The 21779-nt window shown below is 40.6% G+C and overlaps 1 protein-coding gene across 1 annotated transcript; it reads right to left on the reverse strand.

Moving 5' to 3' along the window:
- Nucleotides 1–1252: 1252 nt before the first annotated feature.
- On the reverse strand, nucleotides 1253–5412 carry LOC118401949 (myosin light chain 1, cardiac muscle-like). Its single transcript, XM_035799672.2, has 6 exons — nucleotides 5215–5412; nucleotides 3417–3444; nucleotides 2446–2595; nucleotides 1997–2170; nucleotides 1661–1738; nucleotides 1253–1548 (listed from the first exon to the last, which is right to left on the reverse strand). The coding sequence occupies exons 1-6, from the start codon at nucleotides 5314–5316 to the stop codon at nucleotides 1520–1522; spliced, it is 561 nt and encodes a 186-aa protein (XP_035655565.1). The 5' UTR covers nucleotides 5317–5412; the 3' UTR covers nucleotides 1253–1519.
- Nucleotides 5413–21779: the final 16367 nt, after the last annotated feature.

Here is a 21779-nt window from a genome sequence, read left to right on the forward strand (position 1 = left end):
TGTTCACTCGATTCTTCATAGAAGTCAGTTATTCAACTTGGCAAACAATTTGTTCCACATGAAAGGTCAATAAGTTGCAGTCACGATGAAGCCGATATACTGAAATGGAAATATTTAAAAAGAAAAAAGGACAACAGTGGTGACTAATGTATACCTACTGATCTGAATCGGATCATCTTAAATCAGATTTGTAATACCATGTGATTATTGGGTATTATCCTGCTGAAAACAATGAATCAAACAAACCAAAGAGCCACTAAATGGTCTCTGGTTTTCAGACCACCAGCTCCATCTATTGGTTGGAGGTGAGAGGCCAATGAACCTACTGCATACTGTAGGCCTATACATTACCCACTACAGTAATGTGTGGGATCTTTAAAAACGCAACAAAATTCTTCTTATAAAATGGCATGATTTTTTTGTTTAAAAATAATAATAAATTCCGCTTTTGTATTCAATGTTTGATTAGGTCTGCAACATGTTTTTCGGGACAGTTGCAGGTCTGCCCTCTTTTGTCTGCAATCAGGCAAATCAAGTGGCATCATTCAGGTGCCACAATAGGTCGTGTGGTTTGATAAACCACAGAAGAGAAAAATGGAGACATAAAAAGGGGACCTTGTTCTACAGTAGGTGGACACTGACAATAATCACCTCAGACATTTGCGATAACTTTAAGCAGAGTTACTCCTTTCAAGTGAAATTGTCTTATTAAGTAAAGTAAAGACAGATGAGACAGTGGAAGAAAAGATACTTCGTGACCACATCCTTCATTACACATAGTGTGTGCCTGGACTGAGAATGTATGTGATAGAAATACTACAATGGCTACTGACCATGTGGGAAGGACATATAGTACCTTACAGAACACACATGTCATAAAAAGAGTCCATCTCCTTTCTCCGTAAAAACATCATTTGTATATGTCTTCAGCTCATGCTAAAGATTGTTGATAAACTTACCTTGATGCAGTAAGAAGAATTGCCATTTTTGATATATAAAGATGAAGGACCTCAGTATGGAGTTTGCCTGTTCCATTTAGATTATTTTTTTGGCAGTTTCTTTTGAATTTATCACTGTGAGGTGCTTGTTTGGTAAAGTATGTTAGTTAGACCAATAGCACACTCTTTTGTTTGTAGGCTACATGAGGGAGCATTGACCATAGACCCCAATTCAGGAAATGTCACATGGCAGAGGAAAATCAGTTACAATAGGTCAAATGAAAATTAGGAAGTAAAGTTGCATAATACCATAATAATGAATAATTCTGTTTAATTACAAGTTTTGATCCACAAATGAACAGCGGGGATATACAATAACATGTGTTATTTGAGTCAACATGAAGGGGAACGATAAAAACAATGAACAGTTAGTTGAACGGTCCTGTCACGTGATGGAATAGCAATCCAACTGGGCACATAGGGATGAACACATGAGATGAGAGGCATGGTGTGGACTTTACATAAACATATGAACAATCATCTGTCTTCAACTATCAGGTGTCTCGGCGGTGGCAGCCTTTTTAAGATGCCATGACGTGTTTTACAAAAGCTGGGAAGGAAAATAGACAAGGGAATTAGGTACGGAAATATTGATTGATTTAAAAGGTATGTTTTGGAATGTTTGGTCAAAGAGAGCAAGAAGAGGGTATCATTTTTTTTACCTTCGTAGTTTACACAGCCGTTGGCGTCCTCCTGGTTTGTCATGAGCTGCTCAACCTCATCCTCCTTCATCTTTTCACCTATAACCAATTAAACATACTGTTCAATTCCCTTTTTTAGTTAAATAGCATTTAAATTGAGTCTGCCCTAAAATCTTTACAGTCTACATTAGCTGTGTCCCATCCTGTATGTCATGTAGCCAACTCTTCTACTGTTGTCAATGGTCTGACAATAAAGAGTTGGCTACTTCCCATATAGGATGGGACCAGGCAAAGTCAAACTATTTTAGACGGTATTATTGTATGCTATGTTAAATATGTCTAAGGCCATGGACTCACCCAGTGATGCCAGGACGTGCCTGAGCTCAGCGCCCATGACTGTGCCATCGCCCAGTTTGTCGAACACCCTCAGTCCCTCAACAAAGTCCTCATATGTGCCGCGGTCCTTGGCTTTGCAAATGTGTTGGTGGATTGGCAGGAAGCTGTCGAAGTCCAGCATCTTTGTCGCCATTTCTGTGTATGAAACAACAAAATCAAATGTCATTGAAACCATCCACACTACCACCAATACCGGAGCTTGAAATATAGAACATTAACTTGTATTAAAATAATACATATTCCATATATGATTAACCAAATTAGATTTCAAATATAAAAAGTTAATAATAGGTACATTTTAAAAGCTTATTGATAAAACATCAAAGAAAGCCAACTGATCAACATCTTTTTTTTATTGGTTTTAGAAACTCCCCAAAATAAACTGATCATGGAATGTTGCATGGACTTACCTTCAGGCTTGGGCTTTCCAAGGACGTACATGATTTCTGCGTTGGTGGGGTTCTGCCCCAGTGCCCTGATCACATCACCACACTGTCCGTACGTGATCTTCATCTCATTGAGTGGTGTCCTGTCGAACAGCTGGAAAGCATCCTTGAAATCTGTGGAGAGAGCAACACAAAAGTGGCGTTGTGTTTCTAGATTATTTTACGCTTGTCTGTCAGGGCCCTAAAAGCAGGCTGGTCTCACAGCATGCAAATCTCAATTTGAGTATAGGATGGACATTTTCAAAAGACAATGATTTACTGTTGCTTTCTCTCAACACATCTCTATCACTTTTATGTACCTCTGTCACATTCAGTGGTGGGAAAAGTATCCAACTGTCATACTTCAATAAAAGTAAAGATACCTTAATAGAAAATGATTCACGTAAAAGTAAATGTCACCCAGTAAAATTCTACTTGAGTAAAAGTTTAAAAGTATTGGTTTAAAATATACTTAAGTATAAAAAGTAAAAGTATAAATCATTTCAAATTCCTTATATTAAGCAAAACAGATGGCACCATGTGTTTAGTTAGTCTGCCAGATCAGAGGCAGTAGGGATGACCAGGGATGTTCGGTTGATAACTGTGTGGATGGACTCTTTTCCTGTCCTGCTAAGCATTCAAAATGTAACAAGTACTTTTGGGTGTCAAGGAAATTGTATGGAGTAAAAAGTACAATATTTTCTTAAGGAATATAGTGAAGTAAAAGTAAAAGAAGTAAAAAATATAAATAGTAAAGTACAGATACCCCCAAAAATGTACTTAAGTAGTACTTAAAGTATTTGTACTTAAGTACTTTACACCACTGGCCACGTTCATGTACTTCTGTCACATTACACTTTCATGTACTTCTGTCACACTGCACGCTCATGTACCAGACTAGATACATTGTGAAAATACAGTCAAACAAACTCTAACAACAATAATCTCAATCTTACCTTCAATTTGCTCGGGGGTGAATTCAAGCTGAAAGGAAAAGCAAAATCATTAAACACTATTTGGTGCAGGATGTGAATGTGAAGGGAAGTAAGCAACAATTGAAAATGACTTTGAAAAACTGAGGTCAAACACATAAAGCCTTGATAGTAGTTGTATCACCCCACTCGCCTTTATGACGCCCCCACTGTAGGTGTCCAAACAATATAGAGATTCCCCAGGCTCCAGTTACACTCCACTTATTCTAGTTATTTAAAGCCAGAGCTTGGTCAGTGTCAATTTATGGCTGACCTTCAGACACACACAGCCTCCACACACAGCCTCCACACACATGCCTCCTTCTGACTGTTTTGATTGTGCACATGCCTTTGACTGACTACTTTTCCTGTCTACGTTTTACACCAGGTCTGTTGTCTTAACGCAAGATGATGTGTAAGATGGAGGTTACAAGTGTCATGCAAATGATTAAGTGACACTTCACCAGCATATAGAGAAAGTGCCCTATTAAAAGGGTAAGCATTTCACAGCTGATGAAGGAGGTCAGGGTTGAGTCACTTGAGTCCCTCTGGATGATCCTGACTGTAAAGTGAATGTGAAATGGAGGAGAAAAGGAGGAGAAGGACACTAGAACGAAATGGTGCTTATCCCACATTTCTGGTAGTCTGAATAACTTCAAAGGTCTAACCTAAAGCTGTATTAAAATCCAATTTATATTCATTTGAAATCCTTCATGTAAAGAGGATCGCACCCTTCTTGGCGATTTTCCTATTGTGTGTGTTGGATTTGTTTCAGATAGTCATAAATTACTGTCAGATCTGTGGATATTTAGAGATCCCAGCCAACGGTGGAGCTACATAGTTTTGCATGTTAAAATAAATGGCCTTGGTAAGATATATATGTATTTATCTTTGCACTTTTTTCACCTTTCTTTTTTGCACAAAGCCAGTCAGCCTTTCGATTTGGGTGGTCTGCTATGCATGGACATAAATTAAAATCACATTGTGTGGCTTTAACCTCACTACATTGTAATACAGCTGCTCCCTCAACCATGGAACATGTTTACCCACATAGAAGAGGCAGAAATAGCAAGAAACAAACGTTGTCTTGTGTAAGCTAATATATACCAGCTCAAACCTCCATCAAGTTCAAGCTACTTTGGCTTATGTACAAAACAATGTGACTTACAATGGTAAATGATAGTACAAAGAAAGCTCAAGGCCTGTGTTTGCATATCATATAAAATGATCATTGTTGCTCTTCAATCTGTCATGCTACTGGTGTTTTGTCTTATCAATGTGGAAACGGCTGAACAGTAGGATTCCTATTTGAATGCACTGCACTGTTCACGTCACACGGTGTCTCTGATGTTCTTGAAAAACACAGATGACTATCGATGGAAGACCGAACTCTTACTGCCATCTCCTTGAAAGGTCAGTTTTGCCCTCAAGTGGATAGATGGCTTGATGTTGAGATTAAGGGTATTACATTTTTTCTTATCAATTTTATGAATGTGAAAAGAATGGAACCTCACACATATGGTAGTAAAATTATGTCCTGTCTGATAGCCCAGTATCAATTGTTGCATCTAATAAACATATAATAAACAGCCTTTTACAATCTTGAATAAATCCCTAATCATTTTAAACACATTTGAAGATAACGAATAATTGAAAAACATGTTTATGTTAATGTTTCCCCTACCATCTAGACCACCATCCAACACTCACATCCAAAGCTCATCACATTTTCCTTATTCCCATCGTCATGCAAACCAAAGTGAAAATAGGAGTTTTTCTGTACCACAACTTCTGCAGGGTTAAACTCCGGGATCTTGACGGGCTCAGGCTCTGGGGCCTTGGGTTTGGGTGCTTCTTTGGGCTCTTCCTTCTTCTTGGGCGCCATTGTGAGAACAGAGATGCACAACTAAGCACAGGAGCCACAGGAGGAACTACACAGCAGAGGGTAACACTTTGGGTTGGTGCTGGGGCCCTTTATTCTGTCAGTCCAGGTGTCATCCTCACCCCCTCCCTGGCCCGCAGAGCTGCCAACAATAGTGAGTGTACTATAAAAGGCCATGCTCTGTGCTTCTATTTAAGACAGACTACAGGCTGCGGATGCACATCATCAAGATGCCTACTAATTTGGATCGAAATCCCCCGCCTGGGTCCTCATCCTTGAATCCAGCTATTTCTATCTAGTCCATATATGTGTTCAGGTGTGCATGCTAACTGTTCCTGTAGATGGTTTGCAAAACTACCTTTAACTTACTTCATACCTAACACAAATAAATAAGAATGGTATCCACAAGTTCATCTGACTCTGGGGAAGTAGATAAAGGGATGTATTGCCAAAACCCTGAACTTTCCCTTTAAGGGAAAATGATAGTGTTGTAACCGAAATTCTTTGTTCTACCAGTTATTTTTTAGTTATTTTACCTTTATTTAACTAGGCAAGTCAGTTAAGAACAAATTCTTATTTTCAATGACGGCCTAGGAACAGTGGGTTAATTTGCCTGTTCAGGGGCAGAACGACAGATTTGTACCTTGTCAGCTCGGGGGTTTGAACTCTCTAACCACTAGGCTACCCTGCCGCCTACTGAGCTAAGGTGTTGAGGGGGGGTATGTGATCATCTGAGAAGCAGACGGTGAATGCGACTCACATCATCCTGCCATAATAATATTGATAATACCCTGCAATTACTCTCCACTCAGATTGAATATTGCATAATGGCTAATAAATTAGTATTATCTGCCACGGATAGGACCGGAGGACATGTGTGTGGGCAAGCATGGTGGGTCTGTGAGATTATTATTTATTTATGGAACAGATGTTCCTATTTGCAGGGATTTGCAGAGCATTAGTGACAGTGTGGAGAGAGATTTGAATAGTCTCTCTGCTGGCAGTAGACCCAAAGGCACATTAATTGCTCTTGGACTGAACTTTTCAGATGTTAGCTTATGGACCTGCTAATAAAAAATGGCTTGCTTGATCCATGACAAGACGCCATTGTCTCTTTCTGAACAGCTTGCCCCAGAGAAATCCACCGCACCGTGTATTTTCCCCTTCAGTTAACATGCAGGATCCATCAGATGGAATTATTGGTTCGTTTCACACTGACTGCTCAGCTTTCCTTGCACAAAAAGACAAGGAAGGAAACTTTCATTATAAGAGGATATTGAAATGCTGTGTTTAGTGATGCATACTGCTGACTATGGATAGAAAAATGGAGAGAAGAATATGTAAATAAGATCAGTGTCAGAGAAATGAAGCATAAACACAGCACACACTCCTCCAAATAATGACTGCATCTAATATAATCAATGAACTATCAAGAACCTGCCAAGTAATGGTATCTTTATTTAATCCGAAGAAAGTGGTCTCCCATCCAATGTCTATAATAGTCCACATTGCATTGTTTGTTTCTGACAATGCTTGTGTCCTCTTGTCTGTATGCTACTGTACAAGGACTCTGGCAGCTGCTTTGTGGTTGTATTTCAAGACCCTGCGACTGATACATTATTCTATGCCCATGTCATGTGAAAATTTGACAATTTGTTTGATTCGTTAAATAAAGTTTATGGTGTGACCGATATAATCTAAATGAACTGTTCTTCCTTATGTACTTTTGTTTCCTAGAATATCACACAGGCATGTGACCAAGTTTGGATTGGTTCAACGCCATCTCCTGAGCGTCCCAGTGTGCCACTTTTAACTTCCGATTGCTTCCTATTTCCAGATTGTCTTTGAATTGTTTCAACATTTGGCAAGTAAATACTGAATGAGCCTAGAGATTTCCTGTTTGTAATGATGAGTGAGTATACTGCTAAAGGGAATATAAATACTAAATGAGAGAAGAGATTTCCTTTTCCTCAACTAAATGGTCACACGGGTGGCTAACAGCTTTACTCTGACAACAGGGTTATATGATCATTGAGAGCTTTGGACTATAATGTTCTATCGGCATTTTAGTCCAAATTGAGTTATTGACATAGCCTTGTCCTGTTGAATGTTCTCTACCGATAAAGTGCTCTAAATACCCCAATTCATGTTGTTAAGTTCAAAAGAATACCATTTCAAAATTGCTGACACCATTCAAACCAATGAGGATTCAGACCTTTAAAGCCAAGCATCTCAGAATCATCTTTTTGCAGATAAAACTTTATAGTCCCAAACTCTCAATGTGTCAATCTGGTCTGAGTTAAGTTAATCCATACAGGGGTTATTCAAGGCTACATCTCACTCTACCTGGAGAGCCTACCAATCAAAGGCAAAATACAAGCTTATGAGGTAATAACTCTACAGAGCCCTGTGTGAAAGAGGCAAGGTAGGCTTAAGGCCAGCAGTGCAGATTTGATTATCACAGGCTGTGATAACCCACAATACTGTGAATATAATGTAATTATTGCGTCAAACATCATACACTGGCTACTGATGAACTCTGTTAGTGTTACTGAATTGATCAGCTCCTGTTTTCAGAAATCATCCTGCTCAATGTCCTTTGCATCAGTTATCAAATCAAAGTGAAATGTTCTACCAGCCAATGACTGATAATTGCATAAATATGTCAGTAAAATGAATCTCCGAACAGACAGTACTGCACCTTGCCATTATTATGTTGTGATGCCTATCCAACTCATTGCTGGCTTGCACTTGAACAGAACCCCGGCCAGTCAATGACTGTCAACCTACATAGAGGCACAGATGGAAACTCAGTGTGTCAGTTAGGGTATAAATGGATCAAGCCCTTCATAGCTCCAACTGCCACACCACAAACATTATATCAGATGATTGACATTGAAGAGGGCTATTGCAGTCATCCCAGAATGACCACCCCATGGGGAAGCTCGTAAAACATGCATGATCTGTCCAGTTTGCTATTTTGGTGCTGCCTGTTGTTCTCTCTGGTACGTACCTTGGAAAGGGTCCAGACGATTTACAATGTCAATTGTTATTTGGCCCTCAAACAAAGCGAAGCGACCTTCAGTGCAGCTGTACTGTAGCAGAGGCTGCTTTGCAAACTAAAGTCCTAAGTAAGTATAGACACACTTTTTGAATTGGATTGGATTCAATGAAACACAGTAACATCCCTTAATCCAGAAGGGACAAACAAGGGTACTAACTAAAATTAATTCATTTATAAGCTGTACACTGTCGAATAACAGCCATAGAGCACAATTATCCAGGAAATTCAGCTGGCAATGTCTCAAATTATGGTTCTGCCCTGCCGCGTGGCAGGTTCTAATTCTGTCTAAGTTCAGGAGGACGTGGATAGCACTATTCTCAGGGAGGAAGAGAGTTGATGATTAGATGGAGAAACACCTATCAAGGTCCCCGATAACTAGTGTGGATCCCTTTGCAAAATAGTTCAATGGCCGGGACTCCCGCATGAGACAGGATTGTTAGGGTCTAGTGCTGTCAAACGTGATTTCCTGTGTTTTATATATATTTCCACACTATGAGGTTGGAATAATACTGTGAAATGGTGTAAAGGATGATAATGCCCTTTACGTTTAAGAGTGTAAGAGCTGTTTGAAAAGACCGCCTGAAATTGAGTTTGAGTGGGAAATTACTTAATTGACCAATACAAAAGAGAGTTCCAAATCTCTCTGCCAATAATAGCTAGTTTTCAGTTTTCCCCTCCCCACTCCGAGTCAGTCCTAGCAAATTTCTTGCTTGAGAAATTGCACATTGCTAAGAAGCTGTTTTTGTTTCTTTTTGACCATTTTAATTGAACACAATCACAGTAAGGTACTTTATAGTTTCCTAGAAATGATTTGATATTGAGATAAAAATGGCTGCATTGAACTGCGATTCAACTCATTCTACTAATATGAAACTAAATTTTTACATTTTTGTATATTGAGTCACACTGGTTAATTGCGCTGACACAAACTTTTTAGTACAATTTACCTTTTACATTAATTATTGAATACTGTTGAACCAAGTCTGCAATCAGATAGTCAACTTTAAGTAATGTTTGTACACGCATAGTTTGGAGTACATTATCAGTGTCATCTATAGGCTTCATACTGTGTCATCATACTGTGGCTATTGAATGGCAATAGTTAAGTTCAATCTTTTGTGAACTTTTTGTAACCGTCATACGTACAGCTGCATCATGTCCGGGATTAGCTTTATGTTGATGACAATGAATGTTCTTATGTGATTGACATTTACCTCTGGAAAATGTATTCCTCCAAATGGGTCTTTTAGTGATCATACAAACAGCCTACTCTGCTGTGTATTGTCCATGCGGAAATAGAATCAAATAAAGTAAAGTAGCACATCATTCTAAAAAAAGAGGATGACACAAAAAGTAATTTCACATTTTAGATTAACCCAACAAGCTTAACATATATTACTTTCGGAGTTGTTCAACTTTGTTGTACATTTATTTGTCAATGGGGTTTCACAACTTGTTTCTGGTTGGAGTAATTCAAGGTGTTCCAATTGTAATGTACCAATTGCCCTCGGTCTCCCTTATAGGACCGTTATGATGGAACATACAATTTATACTGATTTACTGTTACAACAGAGCATGGATGAATGTATATGATATACAATTTGTATTAATTGAAGACCTGCAGGTTCGAAAGCAATCTTGTCACTCAAAGAACATCAAACTATTATGGGCCAGCACAATGGCCTAACACTAACGATTGGCTGAATAGAGAGACAGAATGACCTAATACAAGATCACTTTACAGTTTCCTAAAAGGCATTGTCTTTCAACAGTGTGCTGTAATATCTGAAAATAGCAACTGTGCTCATCATGCAAATGTAACTTTAGTAAAAAAATGATTTACTTTTACTAAGAACTTTTTGATGTACTTTTATTAAGAAATTATTATGGTCACATTTTGGATCTGGAAACCAGTAACAGACACTGTCTGGGTAGCTTTTTGTTGATCCTTGTGAATCTTACTTTAACACAGTAAGGGTTGAAAGGTAAGTCACATAGGGCTTTCTGAAACATGTTCCTACAGAATCCATTCAGCCATTCGGTTTTGTACCTCATCTTCTTCCAGAAAACGTGTCTCACATTTCATCTGAGCTGATGATTGTCTCCAGTTCACATCCCAAAGGCGATCAGACATTTGGGAGTATGTTGCTATCAGGAATATGTTCTCTACAGGAACTCTACTCAGATCTGATGGTCTCTTTGATCTCCTCTGTTCGTCTCTGACCATTGAAGTCCATGTATGTAAAATATTCAGGTATTATCTATTCAGTGATAGGACTAGACCTCAGTACTCATTGATTAGATTTAACATATGAAAAAGACACAATCTTTATAAATACACTTGCCTATTTTAAACTCACAGGAAACACTTAGTTAAACATTGCATGATATTTGTGAGTATTTCAAATCATACAACATGGAGCACTGAATAGAAAAACCGTCACTAAACTTGAACCTGTTACTATGAGGCTGGTGCCACACTGTCAAACTGTCACCAGGCATAGACTGGGACACAGTGCCCTCCTTTGGCTAAAAGGTTAAATATGTGACATGGAGTCAACAACACCCATTTACTTTCGATGTGACAGACAAGGAACAAGCTGTACAAGTTTATATGAATGAAAGCTGTTGAATGAATGAAAGCATGAAATCATGGTTTTTGATGACCCCATCACTATAATTCCTGCAGAATGTACAGCATCTCAAGAAAACTTTACAAGAGATCTGTTCGATCGAACCCATGCACACCCACTTGAACAAATTCTAATCTGCTTTAAACTTTAAAATATTTGTTTTCTTAAATTTAATTCAAAGAACATCCAACTATTATGGGCCAGTTCAAATGCCTAACATTAACTGTTGACTAAATAGAGAGACAAAGTTACCTAATACCAAAGTTGTGGACACGAGTAACATAACTTGGATTTGAGTCTGACTCCAGTCCCAAACTTCATGACTTGATACTCAACTTGATAGAAATAAAATAACTTGAGACTTGACTTCGGGACTCTAATTGAACTTGACTTGAGACTGATGACTTGAAATGATCTGGCCAGGTTTTATAATGTTTTGTCACTCATTTTGTGGCAGAGAGTCTACCTGGATTACTCTCCATGCACCCAGAGGCAGTAGCTGCAGTACCTGCAACAGATTGGCTAGTGAAACGAACATGCAGCACTCTGATTGGACCAGCAAACTGTCAATCAACACAGGTCGGGTGAGCTAGCAGATTGGATCAGGTGCAGCACAGATGTCAAATTATAGGAAGAGCGGATTGTCATTGTAAATAAATATGCAGATCCAAAAATTGTTTGATAATCAAGAATATGAACATTTACATTGCAAGCTCATCAGCAATGGGGCATCAATTAGTAGCATAGGCCTACTGGTATTTTGGTATGTAGCAGTTGCTTGAAATGTCGAATTTACTCATGAATCTTGCATTTAGAATTTGTTTAAAATGAATTATTACTGTGGCCAAGACACACCATAGGAGTGGCTCTTTACTTGAGCTCTCAAATCTCCCACCAGTGGAATGCTATTTTTCTCCTGTTGAAGAGTTTGCTGTTGCTTTCACATGTTTAGTCAATATCTAAATTGCACCTGGGCAGGAAAACTACATTATGCCCTTTCTCCTGCATTTCAAAGATGATGGTACAATTTTTTTTCACAATAACTCAATTTATTTTACTCATTGATCAAAAGATTGGACACTCGACTTTAATGCACTTTTATTGGGCACATATCAGACCTCGGTATAAGACCCAGATGCAGACAGTTCGAAATAACAAATGTTTATTTACGAATCAGGGGGCAGGCAAACGACAGTTCAAGGGCAGGCAGAGGTCAGTAATCCAGGGCAGAGTTCGTAAGGTACAGAACGGCAGGCAGGCTTATGGAAACAGGAGACAAAGGGATGTGAGACATAGGTTTAATTCTAATCCTCACATGAAAAGTGAGATGTATACGGAGGGTACGGGGCAACAGAGGACGAACAGCAGAGGGGCTAAGAATCTTGGAGTTGGGGAAAGGAGGGGCAGATCCCGAATGGACAGCCATACCCTCTGCCCGAGACGATACCGGGGAGCTGGGGTCCGGTGGTGGTCCACCTATTGTCGATACCTGGAGGTGGTCTTGAGAAGAGCCGACCGAGTTTTCTTCCAGGTCCGACCTCTTTCTCTTGCTCCGGGAAGAGTGGGGGCTGATATCCGAGGGAACGCTCAAAAGAAGAGAGACCAGTGGCAGAGCAGGGGAGGGTGTTGTGGACGTACTCAACCCACACGAGTTGCTGGCTCCAGGTGGTGGGGTTGGCGGAGACAAGGCAGCGAAGAGTTGTCTCCAGGTCCTGATTGACTCGCTCCGACTGGCCATTAGACTGGGGGTGGAACCCAGAGGACAGGCTGGCCAATGAGCATGTAGAACGCTTTCCAGAATCGGGACAAGAACTGAGAACTCTGGTCGGAGACCATGTCCACCGGGAGTCCATGGATCCGGAAAACGTGCTGCAACATGAGCTGAGCCATCTCTTTAGCGGAGAGTAGCTCGGGGAGAGGAATGAAATGGGCGGCCTTGGATAACCGGTCCACTACTGTAAGGCAACGGTGTTGCCATCAGACGGGCGAAGACCAGTGATGAAGTCCAGGGATATGTGTGACCAGGGACGGTGAGGGACAGGAAGTGGTTGAAGGAGACCAGCTTAAGCTTGCCGATGAGTTATATTCTGTGCACAGATCATGCAGGTGGCGACGAAAGCAGAGGTGTCAGGGACCATGGTAGGGCACCAAAAGCATTGTCGCACAAAGGCAACGGGAGCCCAGGTGGCAGGCAAGCCTGGAGGGGTGGACAGCGTGGACAGAGTCAGGAACAAACATTTGGTTATCTGCTCCCCCCCGGCTGGGAACGCTACGCCTCACAGGCCTGATTCTCTATTCCCCAGCTGAGTGCTGCCGTCAAACACGAGATGGAAAGGATGGTCTCGGGTTCTGAGGGTGTAGCCGAGGGTCTATAGAGGAGTGAAAGTGTGACATTCTTGGATCCCGGGCAGTAGGAGAGGGAGACGTTAAACCGCGTGAAAAGCAAGGCCCACCTAGCTTGCCTGAAATTGAGACCCTTGACGGTGCGGAGATATTCCAGATTCTTGTGATCCGTCCACACAATGAAAGGATGTTCCGCCCCCTCTATTGACAATGAAAATGAGGGCTGAAGAGCTAGAGAACAACGTGACAACTACGAATGAACAACCACCGAGGAACCAGGAAAATCAGGAAGATTGGGGCAGGGAAATGCAGCTAGCTAGCGTAGCTAATGTGACTAATGTGGCTCCGGTGGCTAAGAGAAGGATATGGTCGATTCAAGAAGAGAAATGAACAGGCAGTCAATTGTTGCAAAACAAGCAAATAAAGAGCGACATTTCCAGTCACACCATGCCACTTGAAAAACATATACACCACAAAGCAACCACAAAGCAACAAAATAGTGCAACTCAAAGGACAACAACATATGTTGGACAGATCTAGCACTGTTGCAGAGAAAACTACAGAGGCAACATATGAGATTGCTTGGATACTCACAAGAAACAAGAAGGCCTTTACAGGCGCAGAGATTGTCAAATAATATTTTTTGGCCTCAGACGAAATATTGCATGCTGATTTCACAAACAAGCAAATCAAGGGACTGCAACTCTCAGACTCGACCATAACAAGACGCATAGAAGATATCGGCGAGGACATCGGTAAGCAACTGATTACTGACATATCTGTGGCACCATGTTTTAGTATTGCGCTTCACGAAAGCACTTATCCTCTACAGGATTGCTGGGTCCCCCTCGGGACGGTTGAGCTAACGTAGGCTAATGCTAATAGCATGAGGTTATAAGTAACAAGAACATTTCCCAGGACATAGAAATATCTAATATTGGCAGAAAGCTTAAATTCTTGTTATTTTAACTGCACAGTCCAATTTACAATAGCTATTACACTGAAATAATACCATGCTATTGTTTGAAGACGGTTACGAACTTGAAAAGTTATTAATAAACCAATTATGCCCATCAAATAAAATAAAATACAATTTAATTGGTCGCATATGGTTAGCAGATGTTAATGCGAGTGTAGCGAAATGCTTGTGCTTCTAGTTCCGACAGTGCAGTAATATCTAACAAGTAATCTAACAAATTCACAACGACTACCTTATACACACAAATGTAAAGGGATGAATAAGAACATGTACATATAAATATATGGATGAGCGATGGCCGTGCGGCATAGTTAAGATGCAGTAGATGGTATAGAATACAGTATATACATATGAGATGGGTAATGTAGGATATGTAGACATTATTAAAGTGGCATTATTTAAAGTGAATAGTGATACCTTTTTTAGATCCATTTATTAAATATATTAATAAGTGACATTGCCCAATTATGTGTTTGGCTCCGCTTCCCTCAAAACGAGTCGTTCAGAGAGGAACTTTGATGTTTACTTCCCCTTCAGGGACAAACACGAAGGAGAGGATATTTTGAAAACCCTTGTTACATTTTTTGCTTGTAATAATATTGACTGGTCAAATGTGGCATCTGTGTGCACTGACGGCGCCCCAAAAGTGCGAGGGAAGGAGAAGGGACTCAACAATGAACATTGTGAAACAAAAACAGAGAAACAGACTGACTTGGATTGCCTCACAACAGACAATAAATCTACAATTAATTCAGTCAAGGAGCCGAAGGGAAATCTTCACTCATCCAACTACTGAGGTAACCCTTAATATGTGTCTTATACATGTGATTTAAAGATCTGTGCGGCAATCTGAATGAATGTCTCAACTCAAATGGTCCCCCTTACAAAAAATATTAACACTGATTTAGACCTACACAATAATAATATTTACCATTTAAATCAACACTAGGCCTGCTGCTGCTCAAATAGACTCACTCCCAAATGCAAGCCCTGCTCTCCTTGTGCACTCTTGAATTAGGCTAACTTTGACTTGCCCTATGTACACAACCTTTCAATAAATGTGTATCTTGTAAATGCTACCCTACCCTTATTGCTAGCAAGTTATCTATGTAATTCGAGTGAAGTTATTTTCCTTCAATTTGAAAATGTATTTCAGGTGCTTGTGTCTGTCTTGTTTCTGTTCCCGGCCTCTTGTTGGTACACTCTTTCCATGCCACTTCGATACAAAGTGATTTTGGTAGCAAGTTAGCAGAGGAATTTTGCTAAACCTAACCTTTTCCTAACCTTATCCTCAGTCTCCTAGCCTGCTACGTTAATTCTCCTAACCTGCTGTGTAAGTTATCCTAACATGCTTCACTGGTGTTGAAGAGGCATGAAGAGTGCTTCCCGGCCGCTTCTTGGAGCTCTGCTCTTGGAGCTCTGCTCAGGTAGCACCATTTGTTCTGTCATTTTCTAATGTATTAATTTGTTTAATGAGATCTCTCATATTGAAAATGTATACTGGTATGATGGAGAAGAGCCTGTAAATGTTATGTGATGCTATGATTAAGTCTGCTTCTATACGTTTGTATAGGCTTCAGCTTAAATGTTATAATTGGCCAGTTATATTGGCACCCCTCTTGGTGAGGCAACGGTTTTTCCCAGGTTGTAGCTTATGCAGAGTTGCCAGAAAACATTAACATCAAGTTTTCAACCTAACTTACGTTTCCCCTGAAAAACTGAAGTGGGAACTCCGCTCAGGAGTATTTCCACCCCTGCTACATTATATTACCCAGCTAGTGGCACAAGATAGGCCCTATTTATACATGGCTTTACCAGTGTTCTGTGCTCTGATGGGGAGCGTATACGTGTTTGTAGGCTGTACATTTGTCTGACATTATACCGTTTCCTAGACCAGGAAATATCCTGGATTGAGTTCAGTTTGATTTTGATTTCTTTGGGGCCATTTGTTTTTTCATAGTTTCTTTGATTTTTAAAGTCCTTTTTGACCTATTTTGCCGACATTATTGACATTATTATATATCCTAACCACTGTGCCATCGCTATCCTTATTTTGGGAAAGAAACCACAATTTGAGCACATTTTTGCATCCTTTTCCTCCTGCCTGCTGCGTCATGTCCTTTAGCCAATATCAAATCTAACGACTATCATCATTAGCTAATGAATTTAATTGGTTTGTGATAGCTGTTGATAGACGTATGATGCTCCTGTTTAGCTGTATCATTTTTGACCAACCTTTACTTGGTTGAAAAGACCGGTGTCTTTTAACCTCCCATGGCTAGTTGCAGGTAAAACGTTGGAATTGAGAAAATGCTCCATTATGAAACTAAATACATTTTTGCTCCATGAAGTAATCCAACAATGTATACTTCCCCATCTTGTTGTTCGGCGCTTCCTCTTTCACCTGGCAGTCACCGGGAGTATGTGTGTGTGTTTGTGTGTGTGTGCACGCCTGCATGTGTGTGCATATGTAGCTGTTGCCTGAGAGACTAAGCTTTAACACATCTGTCTCGATGTCTGTTGGGTAGGATATGATAAATGACCTGATGTCTCATTACTGAATACCACTTAAATATTCACTCTCTAGTAGACAGCTTGCTGGTTCCGTAAGCAATAAGCATTATGCCTCCAAATGAAATTAACAGAAAAAAATCCAATTAAAGGGAGCACGATATTTCTATTATAGCATATTGACTGACTGTAATTCATATTCCATTCACCCAGCTCAATGTCAAATCAATAGGTTTAGGCTACTTCACCATAGTCAATATTTTCCCTATACCCATCATGAGGTTGCTACAATGAATCTAAGGGAGTGCCAGATAAAGGGGAGGTAATGAGTGAGGTAATGGAGTCCAGGTGTGCCTCATGATGATGCACAGGTGCGCATAATCATATTGATGCCAGGTGTGCATAATGTTGGTTACCTGGACCGGTGGTTAGTAAACCAGCAACGTTGAACGCCGGATAGGTGGAGCAGGAGTAGACTTGACAAAAAAATAAAATCAAAATCAAATCAAATGTATTTGTCACATACACATGGTAAGCAGATGTTAATGCGAGTGTAGCGAAATGCTTGTGCTTCTAGGTCCGACAATGCAGTAATAACCAACAAGTAATCTAACCTACAAATTCCAAAATTACTACCTTATACCTACAAGTGTAAAGGGATAAAGAATATGTACATAAAGATACAGTGCCTTGCGAAAGTATTCGGCCCCCTTGAACTTTGCGACCTTTTGCCACATTTCAGGCTTCAAACATAAAGATATAAAACTGTATTTTTTTGTGAAGAATCAACAACAAGTGGGACACAATCATGAAGTGGAAAGACATTTATTGGATATTTCAAACTTTTTTAACAAATCAAAAACTGAAAAATTGGGCGTGCAAAATTATTCAGCCCCTTCAGTGAGGATCTCTGAATGATCCAATGTTGACCTAAATGACTAATGATGATAAATACAATCCACCTGTGTGTAATCAAGTCTCCGTATAAATGCACCTGCACTGTGATAGTCTCAGAGGTCCGTTAAAAGCGCAGAGAGCATCATGAAGAACAAGGAACACACCAGGCAGGTCCGAGATACAGTTGTGAAGAAGTTTAAAGCCGGATTTGGATACAAAAAGATTTCCCAAGCTTTAAACATCCCAAGGAGCACTGTGCAAGCGATAATATTGAAATGGAAGGAGTATCAGACCACTGCAAATCTACCAAGACCTGGCCGTCCCTCTAAACGTTCAGCTCATACAAGGAGAAGACTGATCAGAGATGCAGCCAAGAGGCCCATGATCACTCTGGATGAACTGCAGAGATCTACAGCTGAGGTGGGAGACTCTGTCCATAGGACAACAATCAGTCGTATATTGCACAAATCTGGCCTTTATGGAAGAGTGGCAAGAAGAAAGCCATTTCTTAAAGATATCCATACAAAGTTTTGTTTAAAGTTTGCCACAAGCCACCTGGGAGACACCAAACATGTGGAAGAAGGTGCTCTGGTCAGATGAAACCAAAATTGAACTTTTTGGCAACAATGCAAAACGTTATGTTTGGCGTAAAAGCAACACAGCTCATCACCCTGAACACACCATCCCCACTGTCAAACATGGTGGTGGCAGCATCATGGTTTGGGCCTGCTTTTCTTCAGCAGGGACAGGGAAGATGGTTAAAATTGATGGGAAGATGGATGGAGCCAAATACAGGACGATTCTGGAAGAAAACCTGATGGAGTCTGCAAAAGACCTGAGACTGGGACGGAGATTTGTCTTCCAACAAGACAATGATCCAAAACATAAAGCAAAATCTACAATGGAATGGTTAAAAAATAAACATATCCAGTTGTTAGAATGGCCAAGTCAAAGTCCAGACCTGAATACAATTGAGAATCTGTGGAAAGAACTGAAAACTGCTGTTCACAAATGCTCTCCATCCAACCTCACTGAGCTCGAGCTGTTTTGCAAGGAGGAATGGGAAAAAAATTCAGTCTCTCGATGTGCAAAACTGATAGAGACATACCCCAAGCGACTTACAGCTGTAATCGCAGCAAAAGGTGGCGCTACAAAGTATTAACTTAAGGGGGCTGAATAATGATAATCTTTATGGCCTTTCTGTGACTTCGGGTGGTTTAGGTGTCCTGGAGGGCAGGTAGTTTGCCCCCGGTGATGCGTTGTGCAGACCTCACTACCCTCTGGAGAGCCTCGATTGTGCATCTGTAGAAGTTTCTGGGTGCTTTTGGTGACAAGACACATTTCTTCAGCCTCCTGAGGTTGAAGAGGCGCTGCTGCGCCTTCTTCACAACGTTGTTTGTGTGGGTGGACCAATTCAGTTTGTCTGTGATGTTTATGCCGAGGAACTTAAAATTAAAACTTATTACACTCCCCACTACTGCCCCATTCGATGTGGATAGGGGGCTGCTCCCTCCTGAAGTCCACAATCATCTCCTTAGTTTTGTTGACGTTGAGTGTGAGGTTATTTTCCTGACACCACACTCCGAGGGCCCTCACCTCCTCCCTGTAGGCCGTCTCGTTGTTGTTGGTAATCAAGCCTACCACTGTAGTGTCGTCAGCAAACTTGATGATTGAGTTGGAGGCGTGTATGGCCACGCAGTCGTGGGTGAACAGGGAGTACAGTAGAGGGCTCAGAACGCACCCTTGTGGGGCCCCAGTGTTCAGGATCAGCGGGGTGGAGATGTTGTTATCTACCCTCACCACCTTGGCGCGGCCATCAGGAAATTCAGTACCCAGTTGCACAGGGCGGGGTCGAGACCCAGGGTCTCGAGCTTGATGACGAGTTTGGAGGGTATTATGGTGTTAAATGCTGAGCTGTAGTCGATGAACAGCATTCTCACATAGGTGTTCCTCTTGTCCAGATGGGTTAGGGCAGTGTGCAGTGTGGTTGGGATTGCATCATCTGTGGACCTATTTGGGCGGTAAGCAAATTGAAGTGGGTCTAGTGTGTCAGGTAGGGTGGAGGTGATATGGTCCTTGACTAGTCTCTCAAAGCACTTCATGATGACGGACAGAAGTGAGTGCTAGTCGTTTAGCCCAGTTACCTTAGCTTTCTTGGGAACAGGGGCAATGGTGGCCCTCTTGAAGCATGTGGGAACAGCAGAATGGGATAAAGATTGATTGAATATGTCCGTAAAAACACCAGCCAGCTCGTCTGCGCATGCTCTGAGGATGCGGCTGGGGATGCCGTCTGGGCCTGCAGCCTTGCGAGGGTTAACACGTTTAAATGTTTTACTCACATCGGCTGCAGTGAATCAGATTGTTCGGACCAGCTTTGAACAGACCTGATTCTATCGACAACATGTCAATTTATATTGCAAGAGCTCTGATAGGTTAGAGGATGTCCTCCGGAAGTTGTCATAATTACTGTGTAAGTCTATAGAAGGGGCTGAGAACCATGAGGCTCCTAGGTTTTGCATTGAAGTCAAGGTACCCAGAGGAGGACGGAAACTAGCTGTCCTCTGGCTACTGTAGATCACCATTGCAAAACAGTGTTTAAATAAATTATTTGGTGAAGTTAATATATTTAGTATAGTTTTTTCTAAAAAGGCTAACTTTTTTTTGTTTCACTATTTTGCTGAAATTCAATGAGGAGGGTGGTCCTCCCCTTCCACCTCTGAGGAACCTACACAGCTACCACTACTCTTGCTCAACGAAAAAGGTTATCTGTCTCATCCACATTTTTTATGTCAATATAAAAAAAACGATTCTGAGGTAAGTTGATCTAATATTTTGTCATTTACAAAAAGTTGTATATATATATATAATCTATGTTAGATCTATAAACGCTTTACATTAACCATTAGGGGAGCCCAAAGATACTTTAAATAACAAAAAAAGTGTAATCTGAGGCCACTTATTTCTCTTCATAGTTTGTTTGCTTCCATCATCCACATGCCTAATTTTGACCAAACTTTGCTTTTTTTGTGTCAGCAATTGGATATTGTTCTTAGGGGGGCTAGTTACCCCAAATTAACATATTAATGCTTCTCCCTAGCCATATTAATACTGCTGCTTATACAGTATTTGGATATAGTCAAGTGTAGTTATAGTGAAAGGATCATTGGCTACAGTTGACCTCTATAAGTATGTGAGGAAAATGGTTGTTGGGTGAAAATCAATTATTGATACGTTAAGATCAACAGAATAGGCTGCCAGAATCAATTTGTGAAGTAATCAGTTTGTTTGAAACACATATTGTTTTTTCCAGCTTGGGAGAAGATTGTGAGATTCCTTATCCGGCTTGGATCTTATTTCCTGTTTCTCAGTTTGCCGTTGGGAGATCTGAGTATTGAGCTGTCAAGGAAATAAGGATTGCTGCCATATTAGATTGAGATGCGGGAGGGCGGCAGTAAACTATTGTTCTGTTGCGTTCAGAGAGAGTGTTTCCCCAACTTGTTTGTTGTCCTGGAACAATAATTCAACCATAATTAGAGAGATAAGCCAAAGCCAAAGTATTATACTGTAATGAAGTGTTTATTACCATTGATTACCTCATATTTCTTTCACAGAGTTAGAGTGGATGCAAGAGGGATGCAAGCAAACTGGAGGACCATGAGCTTTTACTATAACTTCTACATAATGTATATTGAACAAAGATATAAATGCAAAATGTAAAGGGTTGGTCCCATGTTTCATGAAAAGTGTTGATCCCAGAAATGTCCCAAAAGCTTATTTCTCTCAAATGTTGTGCACAAATTGGTTTACATTGCTGTTAGTGAGCATTGCTCCTTTGCCTGACAGGGGACAGGCATGGTATATCAAGAAGCTGATTTAACAGCATGATCATTACACAGGTGCACCTTACGCTGGGGACAATGAAAGGCACTTTAAAATGCACAGTTTTATGTGTAGAGTAATGCCACAGATGTTTCAAGTTGCATGCAATTGGCATGCTGACTACAGGAATGAATGTCCACCAGAGCAGTTGCCAGAGAAT

Source organism: Oncorhynchus keta, chromosome 23 (assembly GCF_023373465.1).
Source record: "Oncorhynchus keta strain PuntledgeMale-10-30-2019 chromosome 23, Oket_V2, whole genome shotgun sequence".
NCBI lineage: Eukaryota > Metazoa > Chordata > Actinopteri > Salmoniformes > Salmonidae > Oncorhynchus > Oncorhynchus keta.

Bases quoted from the DNA above. Each gene is read 5' to 3' on its own strand.
- LOC118401949 (XM_035799672.2), bottom strand. From the start codon at position 5,316: ATGGCGCCCAAGAAGAAGGAAGAGCCCAAAGAAGCACCCAAACCCAAG. The intron at 3,445-5,214 runs GTACAGAAAAAC...TTTTCCTTTCAG, and splicing joins TTAACCCTGCAGAAGTTGTG to CTTGAATTCACCCCCGAGCA. The intron at 1,549-1,660 runs GTAAAAAAAATG...TTTCCTTCCCAG, and splicing joins CGGCTGTGTAAACTACGAAG to CTTTTGTAAAACACGTCATG.